We start from the raw sequence: 20,548 nt of genomic DNA on the forward strand, positions 1-20,548 counted from the left end.
CATAATCGGTCAACCTCTACTCTGTACACCTTTGGCTCTTACAGTGAGTGGTGACCTTGCTTTGCCTGGGATACCTTGCTACTCACAATAACACACGTCTACAACAAGAGACATTTTGTACAGTACTTGCTGAAAAGTACAATATAAAATCCACACACAATCTCTATTGTCTTGTTCCTCTGTACCAGACCTGTCCACAGACAGTATAAATATGGATTACATCTGCCTGTGTGTTCCAGACACTAGCTCCCATGAGAGGAGATGTGAGGGGACAAGTGGAACGAGAGAGGAGAGGAGAAGGAGTGGGACACAGTAAAGATGAGAGGAACGCCAGTGAGGAGAGAGTTGAGAGGAGAGGAAGGTAAAGATATTGTGGGTTGACATTCCGCTGTTGTTTGAAGTCTTCTAATGAGACAACTGCAGCCGTAGAGGATCGGAGACAGAGAAGCAGACACTCCTGTCTCACCTTCGCTTAATGAGCCACTCATTTAACCACGTGGGAGGCTCAGGCTGCCCCTTTGCACTACTCCTCCCTCACTGGATGGGAGGAAGTTGCCACTAGACACTGATCTGTGAAGGCCAGGATTTGGGGAGGTTAAGCTGATCCTCGATCTTTGGTTAAGGGCAACTTCTACCTCCCTAGGGCGTTGGGCTAGCCTGCTGTACAGATCTCTGTACAAATGGGGAGACTGTGGGTCAGTCAGTGTGTATCTGAGGGGTTAACTGAACTCCACAGCATCAGCTGAACCATATGCAGTGATAAAGGCCTGATTAGCATTATGGGATGTCAAGAGCTCTGTCTCCATGGTGTGCTAGTTGTTTCCTCCCTTAGAGCAAATCTCTACAGGCCTGCTTGGTTCACTTAGCTAATCTAAATTTGAATGATTCACCGGCTGTTTGTTCCACCTGGCTTCCTGTAGGATGTAGACTGTGGTGTGAGGGTATGACAGAGGCTCGCCTCGTAGGAGGCTGTTGCTGATGTCGTGTCTTTGGCTATGCTGGATTAAGTGATATGACATGCTATTCTATAAAATAATTTCTCCGTAATTAATATTACCTGATTGAGCTAATCATGTAAATGTAATTAACTAGAGAGTCGGGCACTACAAAATAATATTTATAGAGCTGTTATCTTCCGAATAAACTCTTAAAGACCTAGTAATATTTTACATCAATAGCAGTCAATATTAATTGTCATCTTAATTCAGTCTCATCTGAAAGTTGTACATTCTTGGTTATCTGCACGAAACCTGGCTCACAAGTTGAATCAGCAATACAAAAATTGGGTTTAATTATTTATTTACTAAATACCTAACTAATCACACAGAATTACACATACACATAATTAAATCATAACTTGATTACAAATTACGTCATAAAGGAAAACGTCCCTAGTGGGCGGAACAGATATGACAGCTTGTTACACAATAGAAAAGGTGCTGGGTTTGAGTGAAAGAGCGGGAAGACTGAGGAACAAAGGGAAGAAGCTGTGCTATTGTAAATACAGTATCTTATGCATTCTCAATTACCGACCATTCGGAAAAGGAAAATGCAATAAATATTTACTCTGAGCTGCGCTTCGGTAGGTTGGTGGTAGATGGAAAGCCGTGTTGCCCAACCGAGTCCTTTGAAGAATGTCTCTGGTTGTCAATTGGATACGTTGTAGTAATGTCGTTGGGTGATAGACGGGATACTCTGTCTGTTCCTTCCCAACCCTAATTTGCATCTGCTGTTGCTACCACAATGGCTAGGAGGTATCACTTCTGTAGTGAATAAGAGTTCAAAGTTCATACCATTCGCAACCAAAGCTCACGCTGATGTTGGCTTCGTTCTGTAGTTATTATCTGAACCATTCTGACATAGGACCTTCATCCTCACATCCTCGGAACAGGAGGTTATATTATCGTCAAGGCTTTATATAGGAAGGCAGAGGAGGGCGTGTTTGAAAAGTTTTAAAGCACATGTCCCTTCACAGGGGCGGGCCACTGATTGAGCAGAGCCCTAGCTTATGAAAACCCAAATCTCACATTTTAGAAGCTAAAATCACATTTCATCCCATCACGAATAATTTCATATTCAAACATTTAAATTGAACAACAATTCCATGTGAATTCCAATTACGATAACTCTGATGTGTAGACTTTCCACTGTAGAGTTTATGTCATCTTATCATTGATGAGAATGTCTCAGATGACAACCGAACTGACATCATATTCATTAAGTACCACTGCATGTATTCCGTTGGTCGGATTACCAGAATATAGTTAATTTCCCCCCACCTTCTGATGTTCCCAAAATCTCTATGTTAACCAAGGGTTTTGAAAATGTAACATCAGTAGGGTAGAGAGAGGAAAAAGGGGGGAAGAGGTATTTATGACTGTCATAAACCTACCCCTCAGGCCAACGTCATGACACTGATTACTGCTGAGGTGTGGTGGTTACTCAGGTGCTTACATCCAGGTGAGTGCTACACTTTTTGGTGGTGGATCTGTTCCAGCCTACCTACAGAGGAGGAGGAGCTGTGAACTTCAGAGACAGATTCTGCCTGATGAAGCGCTCCATGAACTGCCAGCTCCCTGAATAATTTTTTATATTCTTTTTAAACATGATTGTTTGAAAAGCTCTATATAAAACAAATATATTATTATTAATCAACCCTATCCATTTACCATTCTTCAGATGCACTGCACCAAAAAAAGCCCATCTCTGTAAACAATCTTTAGTATTTAGCTGGTTGTAACGTGCATTAATGTAGCAATATTTACCAGCGTGGATGACATTGGCTTATAAGGTCAATTAGATATAATGATGTGAAATGGTTTGACTAGCCTAGCGCAAACACAGTACACAGGGAATTGAATTGGACACGACCGTAATGCAGTTTTTTTTACAATCGCTAGGACCGATTTCTCAATACTTAAGTCACTTTTTCAAAACTCTTCACACAGTTCTTCAAACCAACTTTTAGCTTGGCACATCAGTTGCAAAATGCACTAAAACTACCAAAACACTTCATACATGTCTCAAATCAACTGATTCTTCCATAACACTAGCAAAGGTTGTCACCCCCCTCGTCACCTGGACGGGTCTCCCCCTGGTGGCTGACCTGCTGTATGCCACCTTAGCTCCCTTAGCTCTGTCGGGGAGGGGACGGTCATCAGTGCAACGTCTGTCTCCCTTCTTGATAGGGCATCCGCGTTTCAATGCTTCGCCCCTGACCTGTGCACAACAGAAAAAGAGAAGCATTGAAGGGACAAGAACCACCTGGTGACCCAATCGTTTGTGTCCTTTCCCCTGGCCATCCAGACCAGGGGAGCATGGTCCGAGACCAGGGTGAAGTGGGTACCTAGCAGGTAATACTTGAGAGTGTCTAGCGCCCAGTTCACCGCTAGACACTCTTTCACCACAATAGAGTATTTCTTTTCCCTAGGCATCAGCTTTCGGCTGATGTACATGATGGGATGCTCCTCCCCATTGTGTATCTGGGACAGAATGGCCCCTAGTCCAGTATCACATGTGTCTGTCTGGACCACCATCTGCACCTGGAAACCGGGCGTTACGAGAATCGGATGGGAGAACAGCGCTTCCTTCAGACTGTTGAACGCAGCTTCTGTCTCCTCCGTCCATTTCACTGTTTTCGGGAGGCGGGCCCTGGTTAGATCGGTGAGGGGGGAAGCTATAGCTGTAAAGTTGGGGATAAACCGGCTATAGTATCCTGCAAGTCCCAGGAAGGACTTGACCTGTGTCTTGGTGCGTGGAAGGGGCCAGTCACGCACTGCGTGAACCTTCCTCTCCTGGGGCTTGACGTTCCCCCGTCCGATCAAATACCCCAGGTACTCCACTTCCTCAAACACTAGCATGCATTTCTTGGGGTTTGCAGTCAACCCGGCTTGTCTGAGTGCGTCCAGCACCGCCTGGAGAAGCGTCAGGTGCTCTTCCCATCCTTGGCTGTGGATGATTATATCATCCGGATGTGCCGCTGCGTACTGCTGGTGGGGTCGAAGCACTCAACTAGCAAAGGTTGTCACCCCCCTCGTCACCTCGACGAGTCTCCCCCTGGTGGCTGACCTGCTGTATGCCACCTTAGCTCCCTTAGCTCTGTCGGGGAGGGGACGGTCATCAGTGCAACGTCCGAGTTATCGGATTCACATGGAGCCATTGGAAGGTGGGCGGGGCTCCGTGGAGACCGAACGGGAGCACCCGGTACTGATACAACCCGTCTGGTGTCGAAAATGCCGTCTTCTCCCAGGTGGAGGCTGCCAACAGTACCTGCCAATAACCTTTAGTCAGGTCAAGGGGGCTGATGTACCGGGCTTTTCCCAATCGTTCGATGAGGTCGTCCACCCTCAGCATGGAATATGCGTTGAACAAGCTGATGTCGTTCACCCCCCGGAAATCGTTACAGAAGCAGAGGCTACCGTCCGGTTTGGGCACCAACACGATGGGGCTGCACCATGCACTGTGGGACTCTTCCACAACCCCTATCCTCAGCATAGCCTCCACTTCCTGTTTCATGCCCTCCCTTCCGGCATCCGGAATCCGACATGGCCTCTTTCGTACTGTTTCCCCGGGCTGGGTACGGATGTGGTGTTCAATGAGGGTCGTGCGGCCCGGCTTCTCTGAGAAAACCGCCGTGTTCCGATCGACGAGCTCCCTGAGCACTTGCTTCTGTGCCGGATCGAGGTCCTCATTGCTCGGGACGTCCACTGGTACCGTTGGCGTCCTGGGTCCCGACCATAACACGGCCAAGGCTGTCCTCTCGTGCCACTTCTTCAACAGGTTCACGTGGTAAATCTGTTGGGGTTTCCATCTCCCCGGTTGCCGTACACGGTAATTGACAGGTCCCAGCTTCTCGATCACCTCATATGGTCCGTGCCATGTTGCCAAGGAACTTACTTTCGGCCGTGGGGATCAAGACCAACACCCTGTCTACCACCTGGAATTCTCGGGGCTGGGCTCCCCGGTTGTAGACCTGGGCTTGGGCGTGTTGAGCCTTCTCCATATGTTCCCTCACGACTGGCCATATGGCTGTCATCCGCTCCCGCATCATCTCCACGTGCTCTACCACACTGCGTAAGGGGGGTCGGTTGGGCTTCCCACACATCCTTGGCGAGGTCCAGTAGGCCGCTTGGCCTCCTCCCATAGAGGAGTTTGAACGGGGAAAACCCAGTTAAGGATTGGGGTACTTCTCGGATTGAGAACATTAGGTGGGGTTGTAGCTGGTCCAAGTTCTTCCCATCTTGCTCGATGATCTTCCGCAGCATCTGTTTGAGCGTTTTATTAAAGCGCTCGACGAGCACATCCGTCTGCGGGTGAAAAACGTAGGTCCGGATCTGCTTGATCTGCAGGAGGGCACACAACTCTTTCATGAGGCGGGACATAAACTTCGTACCTTAGTCTGTCAGGATCTCGTTCGGGATGCCCACCCGGCTAAAGAGGAGGAACAGCTCCCGGGTGATTCCCTTGTACACCGCCGCCCGTAGGGGAATGGCTTCGGGATACCTGGTGGCATAGTCCACTATTACCAATATGTACCTGTGTCCTCATGCAGTCTTTACCAGGGGTCCCACTATGTCCATGGCGATGTGTTCAAAGGGCACCCCGATTATTGGCAGGGGGACGAGAAGGTTTCGGAAGTGTGCTTTCGGGGCAGTGAGTTGACACTCCAGGCAGCTGCGACAGTAGTCTTCCACTTCCCGGGCCAGTGGAACCAGGCGGCGATCCGTTCCCGGGTCTTCTCCATTCTCAGGTGTGCCCCAACAGGTGGGTGTGGGCCAGCTGAAGAACGGTTCCTACATACCGTCGGGGCAACAATACCTCTCGAAGTTCCCCCTGTTGGCGCGACACCTGATACAAAAGGTTATTTTTAATTTGGAAATGGGGGTATTGCCAGTCACTTACCCCCGGAAGTAGCTATCCATCCACCGCTATCACCTGGGTGGCGGCAGCTTTCAAATTTGGATCCTCCCACTGGGCCGTCCCAAATTGTCCCCTCAGTTGGCCCCCCCCCGGGGGTCTCGACTGGCCCCTTGAAATCGAGGAGGGGGAGGCTGGGCTCCTCTTCCAGTGGTTCCCCAGGGGGTTCGAGTTCCGGCTCCCCCTCCGACTCCGGACCCGTAGAGTCAGGTTGGTTAACCGGCGGCTTCCGGGCCACACAGGTGATGGGTCGTCCCCACTCTCTTCTTCCGCCGGCTCGTACTTTCTTCCTCAAATCATGCCCCCATGGGGCCACGAACAGCGGACAATCCCATCCCACTAGGAGAGGTACCAGCATCTCTGGTACTGCACCCACCATCATCTGACAGCTCCCTTGTGGCATCACGATGTTGGTCCATACGGTGGGATACCGTTTTGTGTCACCGTGAACACAGGAAATGCACATCTCCCTACACCGTTCGGTCTCCTGGTTCAGCATGCTCGTTGTTACGAGCGTAACCGTGGTTACGGAGTCTAATAGCGCTTACGTGTCACGTCTGTCAACCTTCACCGGGACCATGGGTGCAGTTGACTCGTGGTGTGCCCAACAGGAGGTGACATAGTTCAAGGCATGACCCACCTCGCCTCCGGGGCTAGCTGATGGCATCGACTCCTCTCGAGCCGGGCAATTCCAGGTAATGTGCCCCTGGGCGCCACACTCAAAACACCTCCTTTGGTCTCCCTCTACCTGGGGTCGCCGGTGTCGGGTCGGCCCTACCCCTGCCGTCTCTCCATGGTTTTGCGGTCCTTTGGCCCTGCCGACTGTCAGTTCGGGGTACACTGCGGTGGGGCTGTCCTTCCGTCCCTTTGGACGGGTCGCCGACTCGTCCCGGCTCCCACTCAGCTGTGCTTGAGTTTCTTCTGCATCTCCACTGCTTCCAGGAGGCCCTCCAAGTTCTGGGATGCGCATAAACTCGCTGCCCTCTTCATGTCATGGGGTATCATCCGTAAGAAGCGATCCAGGACCACTTTGTCGAGGATGGATAGGGTGGATACGTCGGTGAAGAGTCATGCCCTGGTGACGCCCAGTAGGTCGCTCATCTGTGCTCGGGGGGAGGCGTCAGGTACGAACCTCCAGTCGTGGAACCGTTGAGCCCGATGGGCTAGGCTGTACCCGTAGCGGCTGAGTTTCTCCCATTTGAGTCCATCGTAGTTATCCACCTGTTCGTCATCCAGGTCCCAATACACCTTTTGGGCATTCGCAGAGAAGAACGGGGCCAGCAGACTTGCCCACTGCGGCCTTGGCCATCTTTCCCGTAGTGCTGTCCGTTCAAATGTACAGAAGTATGTTTCGAGGTCATCGTCTTCCGTTAAAAACTGGTTGGGTTGTGATCCAGGAGACGCTCCTCATTGCAGCTTCCTGACTTCCTTAACGAGGCGAACATTTTGTTTTTCGTTCCTGAACTGCCTGTTGTGCTTGTTGGGCCCGGACGAACTGAGCTATCAACTCGTCCATGCTGAAACTGTGTAAACGTCAACCCTGCTCTGACCACATTATCAGAGTACCTGCATTCTCCACCACTTGTGGCAGACCAGGGGGTTTGGTCAAGACATTTACATAGACCAGACATGGACAGAGTATGATCAGCTCGGTTTCAAGGGTGTTTATTAAATAATAAATCAAAAAGAAAAGGTCTCCCCCATGAGACCCTCTCCATGATACCGTCTCTTGGGCTCCGGTTGGGCACGTCTGCTGTATCCTGTCGGGCACACAAACTCAACTCCCTCGGCTTAGCTCGGGTAAACGTATCCAACCACATGGAAGCCACCTCACGTCCCCTAGTCCTCTCCCTGTGTGCTGGCCTTCTGGCAGCTTTATGGGCCTCGTACAGCTGGTGAGCAATCCGCCCTTGATTACTCACCAGCTCCCAAGCAGCCCCAATTAGTCCTGTCAGGAGAGCCCATCAAGACCTGGCATGTCCAGCAGATGGAGCCACCGCCTCGTGATGTATACTCCATCTGTTACCAAGCCTTGACGAGTCTCCCCCTGGTGGCTGACCTGCTGTACGCCACAATACGTACTCCTCTCCCTCTCCCAGCCACTCTTCTTCCTCTGTCAGCCACTTCTCTATCTCTGGCTGGGTCCATGTTTACATTACAGTACTGCATTATTTTTAAGATGCCCTCTTTTGTATAGATGGTAATGAAATTCAAAGACTAACACATGGGTAGGTGTTCAGCTACAATGGGAATCAGATGTGGTTGGTCTAATTGTTTTGACAGTATTTCCTTTTTTACATTTGGAATATATTTAAATGTAGCAAATTGCTGTCTTATTCAACTTTGTGTTATGTTAGGTTTTGAACTTAAGTTTAACAGTTTTAAAAAGAGTATGTAAGCATGTGCAAATTGGCCTGTAGGTACATAGAGTTTTGGTGGTGGTTGTGTCTGAGTGTCATGCCCTGGCCATAGAGAGGCTTTTATTCTCTATTTTGGTTAGGCCAGGGTGTGACTAGGGTGGACATTCTAGGTTCTTTATTTCTTTGTTTTTGGCCGAGTGTGGTTCCCAATCAGAGGCGGCTGTCTATCGTTGTCTCTGATTGGGAATCAAACTTAGGCATCCTTTTTCCCAACTGTGTTTTGTGGGTAGGTAGTTTCTGTTTAGTGTCTGCACTTGACAGAACTGTTTCGGTTTTTAACTTTGTTACTTTGTTCGAGTGTTTTTTGAGAAATGAAATATCATGAACACTTACCACGCTGAGCTTTGGTCCGATCCTCATTCTGACTAGAGCCGTTACACTGAGTGAGAAAATAATTCATGAAATTTGAAAGATGTAGTCATTGAAATGCATTTTGTGCCAAAGCAATGAAAAATGATCCACAGTTTAGCCCACATAGACTGCTGTTGTGCTCACTGTGTGAAGAGTTTTGAAAAAGTGACCTAAGTATTGAGAAATGGGTCCTAGCGATTGTAAATAACTGTAAGTAGAGCCATTAAATCTGTGCAGGCCAGGCTCTTCAACTACCTCACCAGATATATATGCTGGTACGATCACCCATGTTACGACTCCAATAAAAGGCATTACCGAAGCCTGTCAGGCGTAACAGCATGACATTAGCCACGCTCAGGCTCTGGGGCTGAGATAACACAAGGTTACAGGGTCATGATAGCCATAGTATCGGACCTGAAAGAAGTAACACCTGCCACATATTGGTTTTGATGGGGGGAATGAAAGAGCCTGCGTCCACAGCTGTCAGCAGTCTCACACAGCAGCAGAGCAGCTCTGATTGTGAATGAAGCCCTGGTATGTGGTATGGTTTTGGCTATATTCTAGCCATTAGACCATGAGCAAGCTGGATAATGAAATGTGCCCATGCATATTTGAATAAATCTACAAAATCTATTATATGGAGGGTGCTGTCCTACTCCAATACCCCCATACTATATTCTACTTCATCAGTTCTCTAAGCCGACACACCCTCAGGGCATGCATAAGGTGCAACCCCTCCCTGACAAAATTATTTGGGTTTAAGAATGTAATGAGGGATGGAGGGAAAGTGTGAATATGGAAGAGGAATGTAGGGTACAATGTGTGTGTGTGTGTGTGCGTGCGTGCGCGTGCGGGAGGGAGGGCCTAAGATCAGACTGTGAGAATAGCTTCTACTCGATGAGTTCTCCCGAGAGGCTTGCCCACGGCTGTCTGTCTCTTTGAATCTCCCAGCAAGAGAAGGAGAGAGGAAGGGAGAGAAAGAGAGAGAGGAGGGATGGATGGAAGAGTTGTAGTTAAAATGAATTAGGAGAGAGAGGGAGGGAGGAGAGATGAAGACAGAAAGGGGTTATAAAGAAATTCCACCTCTGCTATATCTCTCTCTTTTTTTCTCTCTCTAAACTAGTTACAGTCATCCCAGTCCCCTTTGTTAATTTCTTTCCTCTACCCCTCCTCTACTCTCCTCTAACCCCTCCTATAACCCTCCTCTTCTGTCTACTCCCACCCCCACTTCTCCTTGAATAATTGATCAGTAACACATTTTTCCTCCCAGCAAGGTTGGTGAGAGAGATGGAGAGAAACGGTTGTTGCTCTCTCTCAACCCATTAAGTGTCTCTCTGGCAGCCCATTGGCGGGACTCTACCCATAGTACATTCACATTGAGAAGGAAAGGTGACATTCATACATTAGACATGTATGGCAGCTGTTGAATGGATACTAAGCAGTAGCCCACTTGTGAAAACACACACACACACACAAACCAACCAACCACTTGTCCTTGTTGTCCTGACCCCTCCTGTTGTTTTTGGCTGACGGTTACAAATTGAAAATGAGAAAAAATAAAGAGGACTTAGAAATTACTTTGGCTATTTCTTTGACTTTTGGCCCCTTGTTAAATGCAGCCTCAGGTATTTCCTTGTTATTGTTCTTTCCCTTCTTCTCTTGTCTCTGCCTTCTCTCACTGCCCTTCACTCTCTGTTCTCTCTGTGGTTGTACTCAGGGATCTCTCTGTCTCTGTCTCTGTCTCTCCTCTCTGCCAGGATGTACTGTATATTGAAAATGTAATAAAATGTAAGATAAGGGGAGAGGGAAGAGTATACATGTAATGGAAAAGAGGAACGGACAAACTCAATTGGAAAGAAAAATTGAGAGAGGGTGAGAGATAAGAAAGAGTTTGGGAAAACAAATCTGGGAAGAGAAAGATGAGGGAGAGGAGGGGTAATCTGCCTTAGTGAAGACTGAGATAATTGCCTGGTATGCTGGGCTGTCAATAGCAGTAGTCTGGCTGAGGGGAGCGGCGGAGAGACTGGGGGCTCCATCAAACAGTAGAATGCCTCTGTATCTGACCCGCCAGGCCCCCCAGCCACCCCATGGCTCACTGATCATTAGCCTAGCCAGAGCAGCCTATAATGAGGATCGAGGGGGGTGGCGGGGTAAGCTAGAAAGACAGTTGCAAGGGTCTCCCCCTTTAGCAAAATGATGAGCACAGTATAGATCAGCCAGTCTCAACAAACAGCCTATAATGAGGCTATAATGATTCCCAAACACTCTCATACACTCAGGCTTTAACAGGGGCTTCCACTGTGCCTCAGTAGGATTGGTTATAGTGCACAGTGTGATGCTTGGCTCAGAGCCAGTAAACTGGACTTGACCTTATCTAGAGGTAACAAAGTCATTGGGTCCAGCCAAACTCAGCAAGAGGGCTATTAACAACTTTATCCAATTGTTATTCGCTCCCCACAATACATAAACTGTTGTAGAAAATAAATGTACTAGTTTTATGATATAACTCAAGGGTTTCCCTCTGTCTGTAGGGTAACTGTGCCCCAGGTGTCTCTTTAAGGCAGAAGGACACAGATACTGGGCTGTAGTGGCTGTCTCCCTAAATGGGTGTTTAGTCGTTGGGTAGATAAAGACTTCCTTGTGAGGCCTGTGTCTGTCTGTGTGTCTGTGTGTGCGTGTCTGTGGCCTCTGGCTCAGCCCTGGGTATGGTGTAGATAGACACAGTGACACAGGGCTCCCTCTGTGGGGGGACAGACACACAATGATGCATTTTAGCTGGGGGATTGGAAGTGTGGATGGGTAGAGGACAAGGTGGAAGTCGGGTTACTGGAACTGGGTAGATGGGTGCAATATATCTCAATTTAAGACTTCCCCAGAGGAAGTGATGAACTGACCACAGTGTACACTTGTGCCACAACGCCAAACTAAAAAAATTACCCACCTCTTACACACACAAAAAAAAAAGGTTTCTCAAGGGTTCTTTGGGAAGGGGGGATGGTTCTATATGGAACCATCCTGACCCAAAGAACCCTTTGAGCCCTTCAATGGTTCTTTGCAGCTCAATTTTATTTTACTTTAGTGATAATTAAAATGTACGGGCGGCAGCTCATTCAAATATTTTGGGGCGTGGTTTATTCACAGCTTTTTTTGTGCAACCGTGAGTGAGGGTGTAATTCCAGTTGTTCTAAACTGTTGTGTTACACTATTAAATATTATATATGACTAAGGCCAGTGATGTTGTCTTGTGAAAGATTCACATATGGCCTTGTGTCAATTCAGAATGATTGACTAAGTCAGTAGTTATCAATAATCTCCTCAGGGACCCACAGCCATTCCAGAGCTGGCACACCTGATTTAACTTGTTGATCAAACAAAATAATAACTGCAATGGAATTTTAACAATATAATATGGCTAGTAAACCAGAATATAAACCACGCTACGGTTCTACAAAGAACCTTAAGATTGAGAATGGTCCTTTTTTGTTGCTACTGTATATAGAATATTTTTGAATGGTTCTATATGAAACCTTAGGAAATCCATCTATCCACCACTCCTCCATCGCTCCCCTTACCCCGGTACTCACGTCTCCTCTCGGTGACGTGCAGCAGACCCGCGGTGTGTCCTGGGAGCCCTCCCTCCTCTTCCCCCACTGGGTGATGGTACAACTCCTTGGAAAGGTCCCCTGAGCTGGAGGGCTTCAGCAACTTCTGGATGTCTTTATTGGGCTCTGTGGTGGTAAACACACACACATACACACACATGTAAGTACACACGTACGCACACACACAGGAAAATAGGGAGAGAGCAAATGAGACAGGTAAGAGTGAGTGATCGTTGTCACTGTCTAGCCCTTCCAGCATCCATGATCTCCTTTTATTCATGTTTGTCAGATGTGTTTTGTAATGCATTTATGCTGTGTGCTGGTAATCATATTTAGCCACTGTGCGTCTCGCCTCAGGAAGCAGTGAGTGACTAGCAGGCTATTCTGGGTGACCATGCCCATCCATTTTCTCCTGAGGATGTCTTGTGTGACATTTGTTTACGGACCCACCCTGCTATGCACAATGCTGTATAACACAGACACACACACTTGCACACACACATGCATACATGCATACATACATGAATACACACACACACACACACACACACACACACACACACACACACACACACACACACACACACACACACACACACACACACAGTCTAAATAAACACTGCATAAAATACCAGTATTGCCATTTGGGTTGCAACAGAAAGCGTATAGCCACCAATCTAGAATCTCAAAATGTGTTGAAAAATCAATAATTATTACGTTTTCTGCAATGGAACCCCACAGTGTACGTTTCAAAGTGGAAAATTCTGTTTTTATAGCATTTCAATTGTCAGATGAGAAAGAGTTTGTCTTACTTCTATTTTCAGATATCTTGTTGCTCCTGTCTTTCTACGGAGACAGTTTCACTGTCCTGTGCTGTGCTTTGCTCACAGGGAAAAGACAATGTGTGTTGTTATGTAAAAGGTTGTCTAGTGACAGTAGCTCTACTGTTTCAGTTTCACTACCTCCGTTTCAATGAACCACCGCCTCAGAGCCTCCCTATACTCACTTACATGTCTTATTTAAAGAGTTAAAACTCTGAAACTCTCATTTCATCCACTACACTAAACCTTTTTACTGTGGTTCTCTATCCCTTTATTTCCCCTCTCATTTCAGAGTTCAGGTTTTTATCCCTTTGTACTACAATTACCACAGGGCTGTCATTCTGTGTAGCTTTTCAAAGAGGATAAGGGATGAAATGTTCATATTACTCTTCCACCAGGCTCACACAGTTAGATGATCCACTTTCTATTGAATAACTCACATCTAGTGTAATATTTAGTGTGATAGGAGGGATTGAACAGAAGGTTAACCACGAGTACTGATGATAATCTACAGTAACATTAATCCCCAGGTAATTACATCACCTACTGTATCCACATTAACCCCTGAATAACTCTGTTCCTTTTCCTTAACACTGCATGCTGTGGGCTTTACCATAGACAGGTTTACACATGCACTGTGCGTGTGCATGTGTGTGTGTGTGTGCGTGTGTGTGTGTGTGTGTGTGTGTGTGTGTGTGTGTGTGTGTGTGTGTGTGTGTGTGTGTGTGTGTGTGTGAATTTGTGTGAAGTTGTGTGTGTGAATTTATGAAGTTGTGTGTAAAGGTAGTTTAGATCTCCTCCAGTGTGTGTGAGTCACGTACAGACAGTGATGGAAATAGACTTATGTGGATGTGCTTGTGTACTAGGCTGAGGTGGACATTCAATTAGGTTGAAATTGAAAACGGCTGTCTCATCTGATGTTCTGAGACAACACATTCCTTGGAGGAAGACTACATTCCACCAGGCTCTGGGTCATGGAATATTATCCAGGGAGCTGAGGTGTATCTTAGAAGACTCACAAACCAACATACAGCCACATACAGATACGTACCTCTAGTCTCTCTCACACATGCCTATATACACCTGAACATTCAGTACACTAACATGCACAGTCATCTACAGCGCACACTCCCCACTCTAGTAGAAATCCATACACACTTGATCAAACTGTCACACATGCACACACACACACACACACACACACACACACACACATCTCAGGTGGTGTCCTGTACTAACTCTAGTCCATCCAAAAGGCTTCTTAACAGCTTCTACTCCCAAGCCATAAGACTCCTGAACAGCTAATCAAATGGCTATTTGCATTGTTCCCCCCTTTTACGCTGCTTCTACTCTCTGTTTATAATCTATGCATAGTCACATAGTCACATTGACTCTGTACCAGTACCCCCTGTACTGTTATTTTACTGCTGCTCTTTAATTATTTGCTATTTGTTATTTTTTGTCTTTTTTTAAATCTATTTTTTACGTAATAACATCTATTTTTCTTAAAACTGCATTGTTCGTTAAGGGCTTGTAAGTAAGCATTGCAAGGTCTACACTTGTTATATTCGGCACGTGACGAATAAAATGTGATTTGATTTGATCTCCAGATTCCTCTGAGTCATGCGGCACATTGCTACCTCACTGACTCTGCAGCAACAAGCGTTAGCACAGAACACAGCAGACAGGGAGGAGAGAGGGATGGAGATAGGTGAGAGGGAGAGCGGAATGAAGGTGTGGGTGAAAAGAGGAAAGAGATAGGTGAGAAAGAAGAGAGGGAGAGCGGGATGAAGGTGTGGGTGAAAAGAGGAAAGAGATAGGTGAGAAAGTAGCAGCAGGAGTGTTCTAGAGGTTAACATCCTAACTCCCTGCTGGGCTGCCCTCCCCAGCACTCTGTTGGACATCATCATCATGTTGTCCCTCAGACTGCACAATCACTGTGGAAACATCCACGTCCTTAGGAATGGAGAAGAGCATGTTTGGCACAGATTGTGTGTGTGTGTGTGTGTGTGTGTGTGTGTGTGTGTGTGTGTGTGTGTGTGTGTGTGTGTGTGTGTGTGTGTGTGTGTGTGTGTGTGTGTGTGTGTGTGTGTGTGTGTCACACAGAGAAGGGTGTGGCATTTCAAAGGGTTGGCAAAGCAAGTCACAGACTAAACATGATGGATTCCCATTTCACCCTGGATACAAGGCTTGCTGTTGGCTATCGATTTATTTTTGCAGCGAGGGTCCAAACAAGCTGAGAGAATACAGCTCCACTTTCCCTTCTCTATAATGAGGTGGTGATACTATTTACCGTTTGCTGCTTCATTTCCCATGTCTGTTACCCCCCTCTGTCTGTCAATCTGCCTCATAGTCACACAATGAATGTTTACACCACAGGAGGCTGCTGAGGGGAGGATGGCTCACAATAATGGCTGGAATGTAGTGAATGTAATGACATCAAACACATGGAAACCATATGTTTGATGTATTTGATACCATTCCACTCCAGCTATTACCACGGGCCCATCCTCCCCAGTTAAGGTGCCAGCAACGTCCTGTGGTTTACACCTTAAATCAATTGCCAATCATGTTTTACATGCATAGACACACACAGAGTATTCAATCAAAGTGTACTAGGGATTTTTCAAGGTGAATAAAAAATAAGAGCAGTCCCAGATGACATGAATCAAAATCAATCTGGTTTAATACAACTCTTCCAGAACAGAAGCGGATAACATATTCTAATCTCACAGCACCAATGTTCCAACACCCACTGAGAGGCTTGTAGGAAGTCACAAAATCAGCTGCTACAGAATTACATAGTGTCACAGAATACAATAACAGTCAGTGTCCTCTGTCCGTGTACCTCCAGTCTGACGTCAATCACTATCAACAGATATGAGAAAAATCTATAATATTCAGTGTCAGGTCTAGTGACCATCAAACCATACACAAATGAGTGTCTGAATTAGAACACTGGGAATCTTATGTGTTGGCCTGCATAAACATCTTAAATATTCCCATTACACAATGGCACATCACAGTATGAAAGGCTCATCACAGTATGTAATGCCTTGCTTCCATTATTTTGTAGGCCACCAAGTATTACTACACATGGCACATGTCAATGTTGATACTGTAAATATGTGTACTGTAAAGAATGCTCTAGAATGAGATGGATCTGCTAGGTAGTGCAGTGATAGTGACATATGAGGAGACTCATTGACTAAACCAGCTACTGTACCAATGTGGCTCTGGGGACTGAGGTTGTATGTGTCTTTATCCTCAGTGGGTCAGACATACATCCTAGATGAATGAGTGTCAGTCCTACATGGTCTAGGGTAAATGTGTCAATGAGTCAGGTAGCTAGCCTAGCCACCTAAAGTGCCCCCAAGCAGAGACACTTTTCAAAAGAGAGGATTGCTAATCTGTTTCTCAATGCTCTGGAATGGCTTATTGTACAATCCTACTGAACATATGAAAGTAATAAACTTAACCTAGCCATCTGCAGAGATCTCTGATATAACCAAGCCATATCAAATGAGTAATTGGATGTGGTCTTATTCACTAGGACAGTCTCTAATAGGCCATTCAACACGATGAATGAGCTGACACTACCTCATGCTCCTCTTGACCCAGTGTGCCCTACTGTAAATGCCTACTGACTGAGCACTCAGTGAGTGTGTGTCATGAGCAGACCATCCGTACACAGTGTGTTTAATGGAACATGGTGAACACACCACCAGCCAACAGTGAAAGGACTGGAGTGTGCTGTTTGAAAGGCTGCTCTTTCAGGTTTTGGCTCACACTGCTCCTAGCAATCACGCAGGACTTCCTCTGAATCAGGTTCACGCGCACACACAGTGATTGCATTCACCACAATAGTTTAATCAAACCCAACATATCGGTTCAAATCAAATCAATCTTCTTTCAACAGTAAAGGCAACAGGAAGTAAGTCTCTCCACACCCTTCTCCCACCACTGTTATTTCTCTCATCAAACATCCATCCTTTTTTCCTTTATCACAGATAGCAATCCACCCTACAGTAAATGATGTTCCTATGATCCGTTTTATCAATGTCATTAAGGTATTGTGTCTAATTGATACCATACAAATCATATCTTGTTTACCACATCTTATTAACTACATTGTGTCAACACAGGTCACTGAAATAGCTCTACACACAACAACATCCTTCATATCTGAAAACAGCAACATGAACATGTGTTCATCTTCCTTTCTTTCCCAACCATGTCATTACATGTAAGCATTCAACACATATTTCATGTGCATTTAGTCTAAACATGTTAAGAATAGTATGGATTCATTAACACGTTATATATTCTCCTATTCAGACCTGTAGAAACATCCATCACTATTTTATTTCCATCCTTAATGTTGGCTACTGTTTCCTCTACTCTACAGTATCATCTGCAGTCCACTGATGTGCACTGCAGGAGGGCTAATACATTAACAGAACCCACTGATAAGAGAATTCACTACGCTAATATACTATTATATAGTCAAAGCTGGCAGAGTACATGATTTAACTAACATAACCATCTAGGCTGCTAGAGTATATGTCTGGGGTAAAACAGAGCACCTATTCTCAGAAACCAAGTCTGGGCTAACAGAGAATTTAAATGTGACAATAGAGTGAAAGAGGCTGGTATGATAGACTAACATGGAAAAGACATAACATAGAGTCCATCTGGAAAGACATGGTGATGGACAGTCTGGTCTAGGCTGATGTATTCTATGCTAACAGTGGATAACATAAAGCTGCACCTACCTGGGCTCCCTGCCCCTCCCTGTGCCTCCATGCAGCCGAGCCGAGAGTGCCGTGCTGTCTATCACAACAGCATGGGAATGGGGGAGACAGACTGAGAGAGATGGAGGGAGAGAGAGAGGTATTCCAGCTCTCGTTCTCCACAGCTGCACTCCTTTTTTACTCTGTCGTTCTCTTCCTCACTGCCTGGTGCTCATCCCTGCTCAGTACTCAGACTGCCCAATACACACGAGAACACACTGAGTTCACCGCTCTGCTGCGCTGCCTGCCTCACAGAGAGAGAGAGAGAGAGAGAGAGAGAGAGAGCGAGAGAGAGAGCACAGCAAAACCCAGAACCACTTTGTTCTATAATAACATTGTGAAAAAGCTCAGCGAATGCAGAATACAAAGAGATCTAGAGAGAGAGGGAGAAAAAGAGGGGGATAGAGAGAAAGTGAGAGAGAGCAGGATGGGCACACTGGCAGACTGCCCAGATTGAGAGAGAGAGTGGGTGGCTGTAGGAGGGGTGTTGGTGGGGCTTTGGATAAAGGGAAGGGGAGAGTTGGATACACCACATGGGTGAGAAGTATCACAGAGTCAATATGTGTGTGAGCGTGTGTGTCTGTGTGTGCCAATGACTGTCTATATGAATGGACAAAGTCACTGATCACATAACGCCATGCATTCCTATGTGAAGACTCAATAGCCAAATTAAGTCGGTTAAGATGGCGTATCACGCGCAGTTTGAGCTACTCCAGCTAGCTCAGTGCTGTCCCTTTTAAATGGGCTCCCGAGTGGTGCAGTGGTCTAAGGCACTACATCTCAGTGCTAAAGGCATCACTACAGACACCCTGGTTTGAATCCAGGTTGTATCACAACTGGCCGTGACTGGGAGTCCCATAGGGTGTGGCACAATTGGCCCAGCATTGTCCGGGTTTGGCCGGTGTAGGCCGTCATTGTAAATAAGAATTTGTTCTGAACTGACTTGCCTGGTTAAAAACAAATGAGAACGAGAAAGGCTGCAGGCTGCCATTAGCAACTAAATTATCCTTATACCTTCTTCTCTGTGTGATTTTAAAATAATCGGTTCAAGGACATACTGTACATCTTGTGTGTTAAAGGCAACTATTGGTACCATGATTGTCATCCATTTTTTTAAAAAATGTATGCGAAAATTGACCATGAAGATTCCCATTTTTCTGCTAACAATGCCTGCAGTACCGCAGTTGGCCTTGAACATCCGCGGCTTCAATGAGCGGGGGCAGTCGTTCTCCACTGGTGTATGTGAATCTGCATACACCTTATTAGGTAAACATCTTAACACTCCAGTTATAAGCGTTGTCCCACAGTAGCATAAAAATATTAGGATAAGCACAGGACAACAGTACTGCCGATTAGTTTCCTGAAAATGATTTACTCTAGTAGAGGGACGGGGCAGAGAGAGAGATGACACTTTACCCATTCACCTTTGGAAATGTGGATACAGATGTAAGATCTTAATTTAATCACCCTGTTGCAGGAGAAGTTCGCTGCGATGTAGGAATTTTAAAACATTTTGTGCATTTGAGGTTTGAAAAGGCTTCTGAAGTATGTAATTTCCACTTTGAAATTTCAGACTTGATTTTCCCTTACAAAAACTGTATCAATCCCTACAAAAAGGTCAATTTATTATAAACCACATAATAATTCACATTTGCTTTTGCTGCAAGATTATTTTCCTGCTGTAGCTAACTGGCTCAAATTAAGATCCTACATCTGTACATCACTCTAATTTACAGTACCTTTCAAAAGTTTGGACACACCTACCCATTACTCAATCCATCTGGTTTGCGCTTAGTGGGACTATCATTTGTTTTTCAACAGGACAATGACCCAACACAGCTCCAGGCTGTGTAAGGGCTATTTGACCAAGGAGAGTGAGGGAGTTCTGCATCAGATCCAGGCTGTGTAAGGGCTATTTGACCAAGGAGAGTGAGGGAGTTCTGCATCAGATCCAGGCTGTGTAAGGGCTATTTGACCAAGGAGAGTGAGGGAGTTCTGCATCAGATCCAGGCTGTGTAAGGGCTATTTGACCAAGGAGAGTGAGGGAGTTCTGCATCAGATCCAGGCTGTGTAAGAGCTATTTGACCAAGGAGAGTGAGGGAGTTCTGCATCAGATCCAGGCTGTGTAAGGGCTATTTGACCAAGGAGAGTGAGGGAGTTCTGCATCAGATCCAGGCTGTGTAAGGGCTATTTGACCAAGGAGAGTGAGGGAGTTCTGCATCAGATCCAGGCTGTGTAAGGGCTATTTGACCAAGGAGAGTGAGGGAGTTCTGCATCAGATCCAGGCTGTGTAAGGGCTATTTGACCAAGGAGAGTGAGGGAGTTCTGCATCAGATCCAGGCTGTGTAAGGGCTATTTTATTTGATTTCTTTCTTTCTTTCTTTCTTTTTATTTCACCTTTATTTAACCAGGTAGGCTAGTTGAGAACAAGTTCTCATTTACAACTGCGACCTGGCCAAGATAAAGCATAGCAGTGAACAGACAACAACACAGAGTTACACATGGAGTAAACAATAAACAAGTCAATAACACAGTAGAAAAAAAAGAGTTTAAATACATTGTGTGCAAAAGGCATGAGGAGTTATGCAATAAATAGGCCACAGGAGCGAATAATTACAATTTAGCAGACTAACACTGGAGTGATA

At 46.1% G+C, this 20,548-nt stretch overlaps 1 protein-coding gene across 2 annotated transcripts in view; it reads right to left on the minus strand.

The window, feature by feature from the left end:
* LOC112263763 (dysbindin domain-containing protein 1) overlaps positions 1 to 18,322 on the minus strand; it is a 40,384-nt gene extending 22,062 nt beyond the window's left edge. Inside the window, exons 1-2 of one of the 2 annotated variants that reach the window (XM_024440329.2) lie at positions 17,886 to 18,322; positions 12,260 to 12,415 (exon numbers count right to left, since the gene is read on the minus strand). In XM_024440329.2, the coding sequence (XP_024296097.2) occupies positions 12,260 to 12,415; positions 17,886 to 17,916 (187 nt within the window). In that variant the 5' untranslated portion in view covers positions 17,917 to 18,322. The remainder of the gene's footprint in view (positions 1 to 12,259; positions 12,416 to 17,885) is intronic. The other variant, XM_024440331.2, reaches the window with a different exon arrangement.
* Between the last annotated feature and the right edge of the window lie 2,226 nt (positions 18,323 to 20,548).

The sequence above is a fragment of the Oncorhynchus tshawytscha genome, unplaced genomic scaffold, assembly GCF_018296145.1.
Source record: "Oncorhynchus tshawytscha isolate Ot180627B unplaced genomic scaffold, Otsh_v2.0 Un_scaffold_4_pilon_pilon, whole genome shotgun sequence".
NCBI lineage: Eukaryota > Metazoa > Chordata > Actinopteri > Salmoniformes > Salmonidae > Oncorhynchus > Oncorhynchus tshawytscha.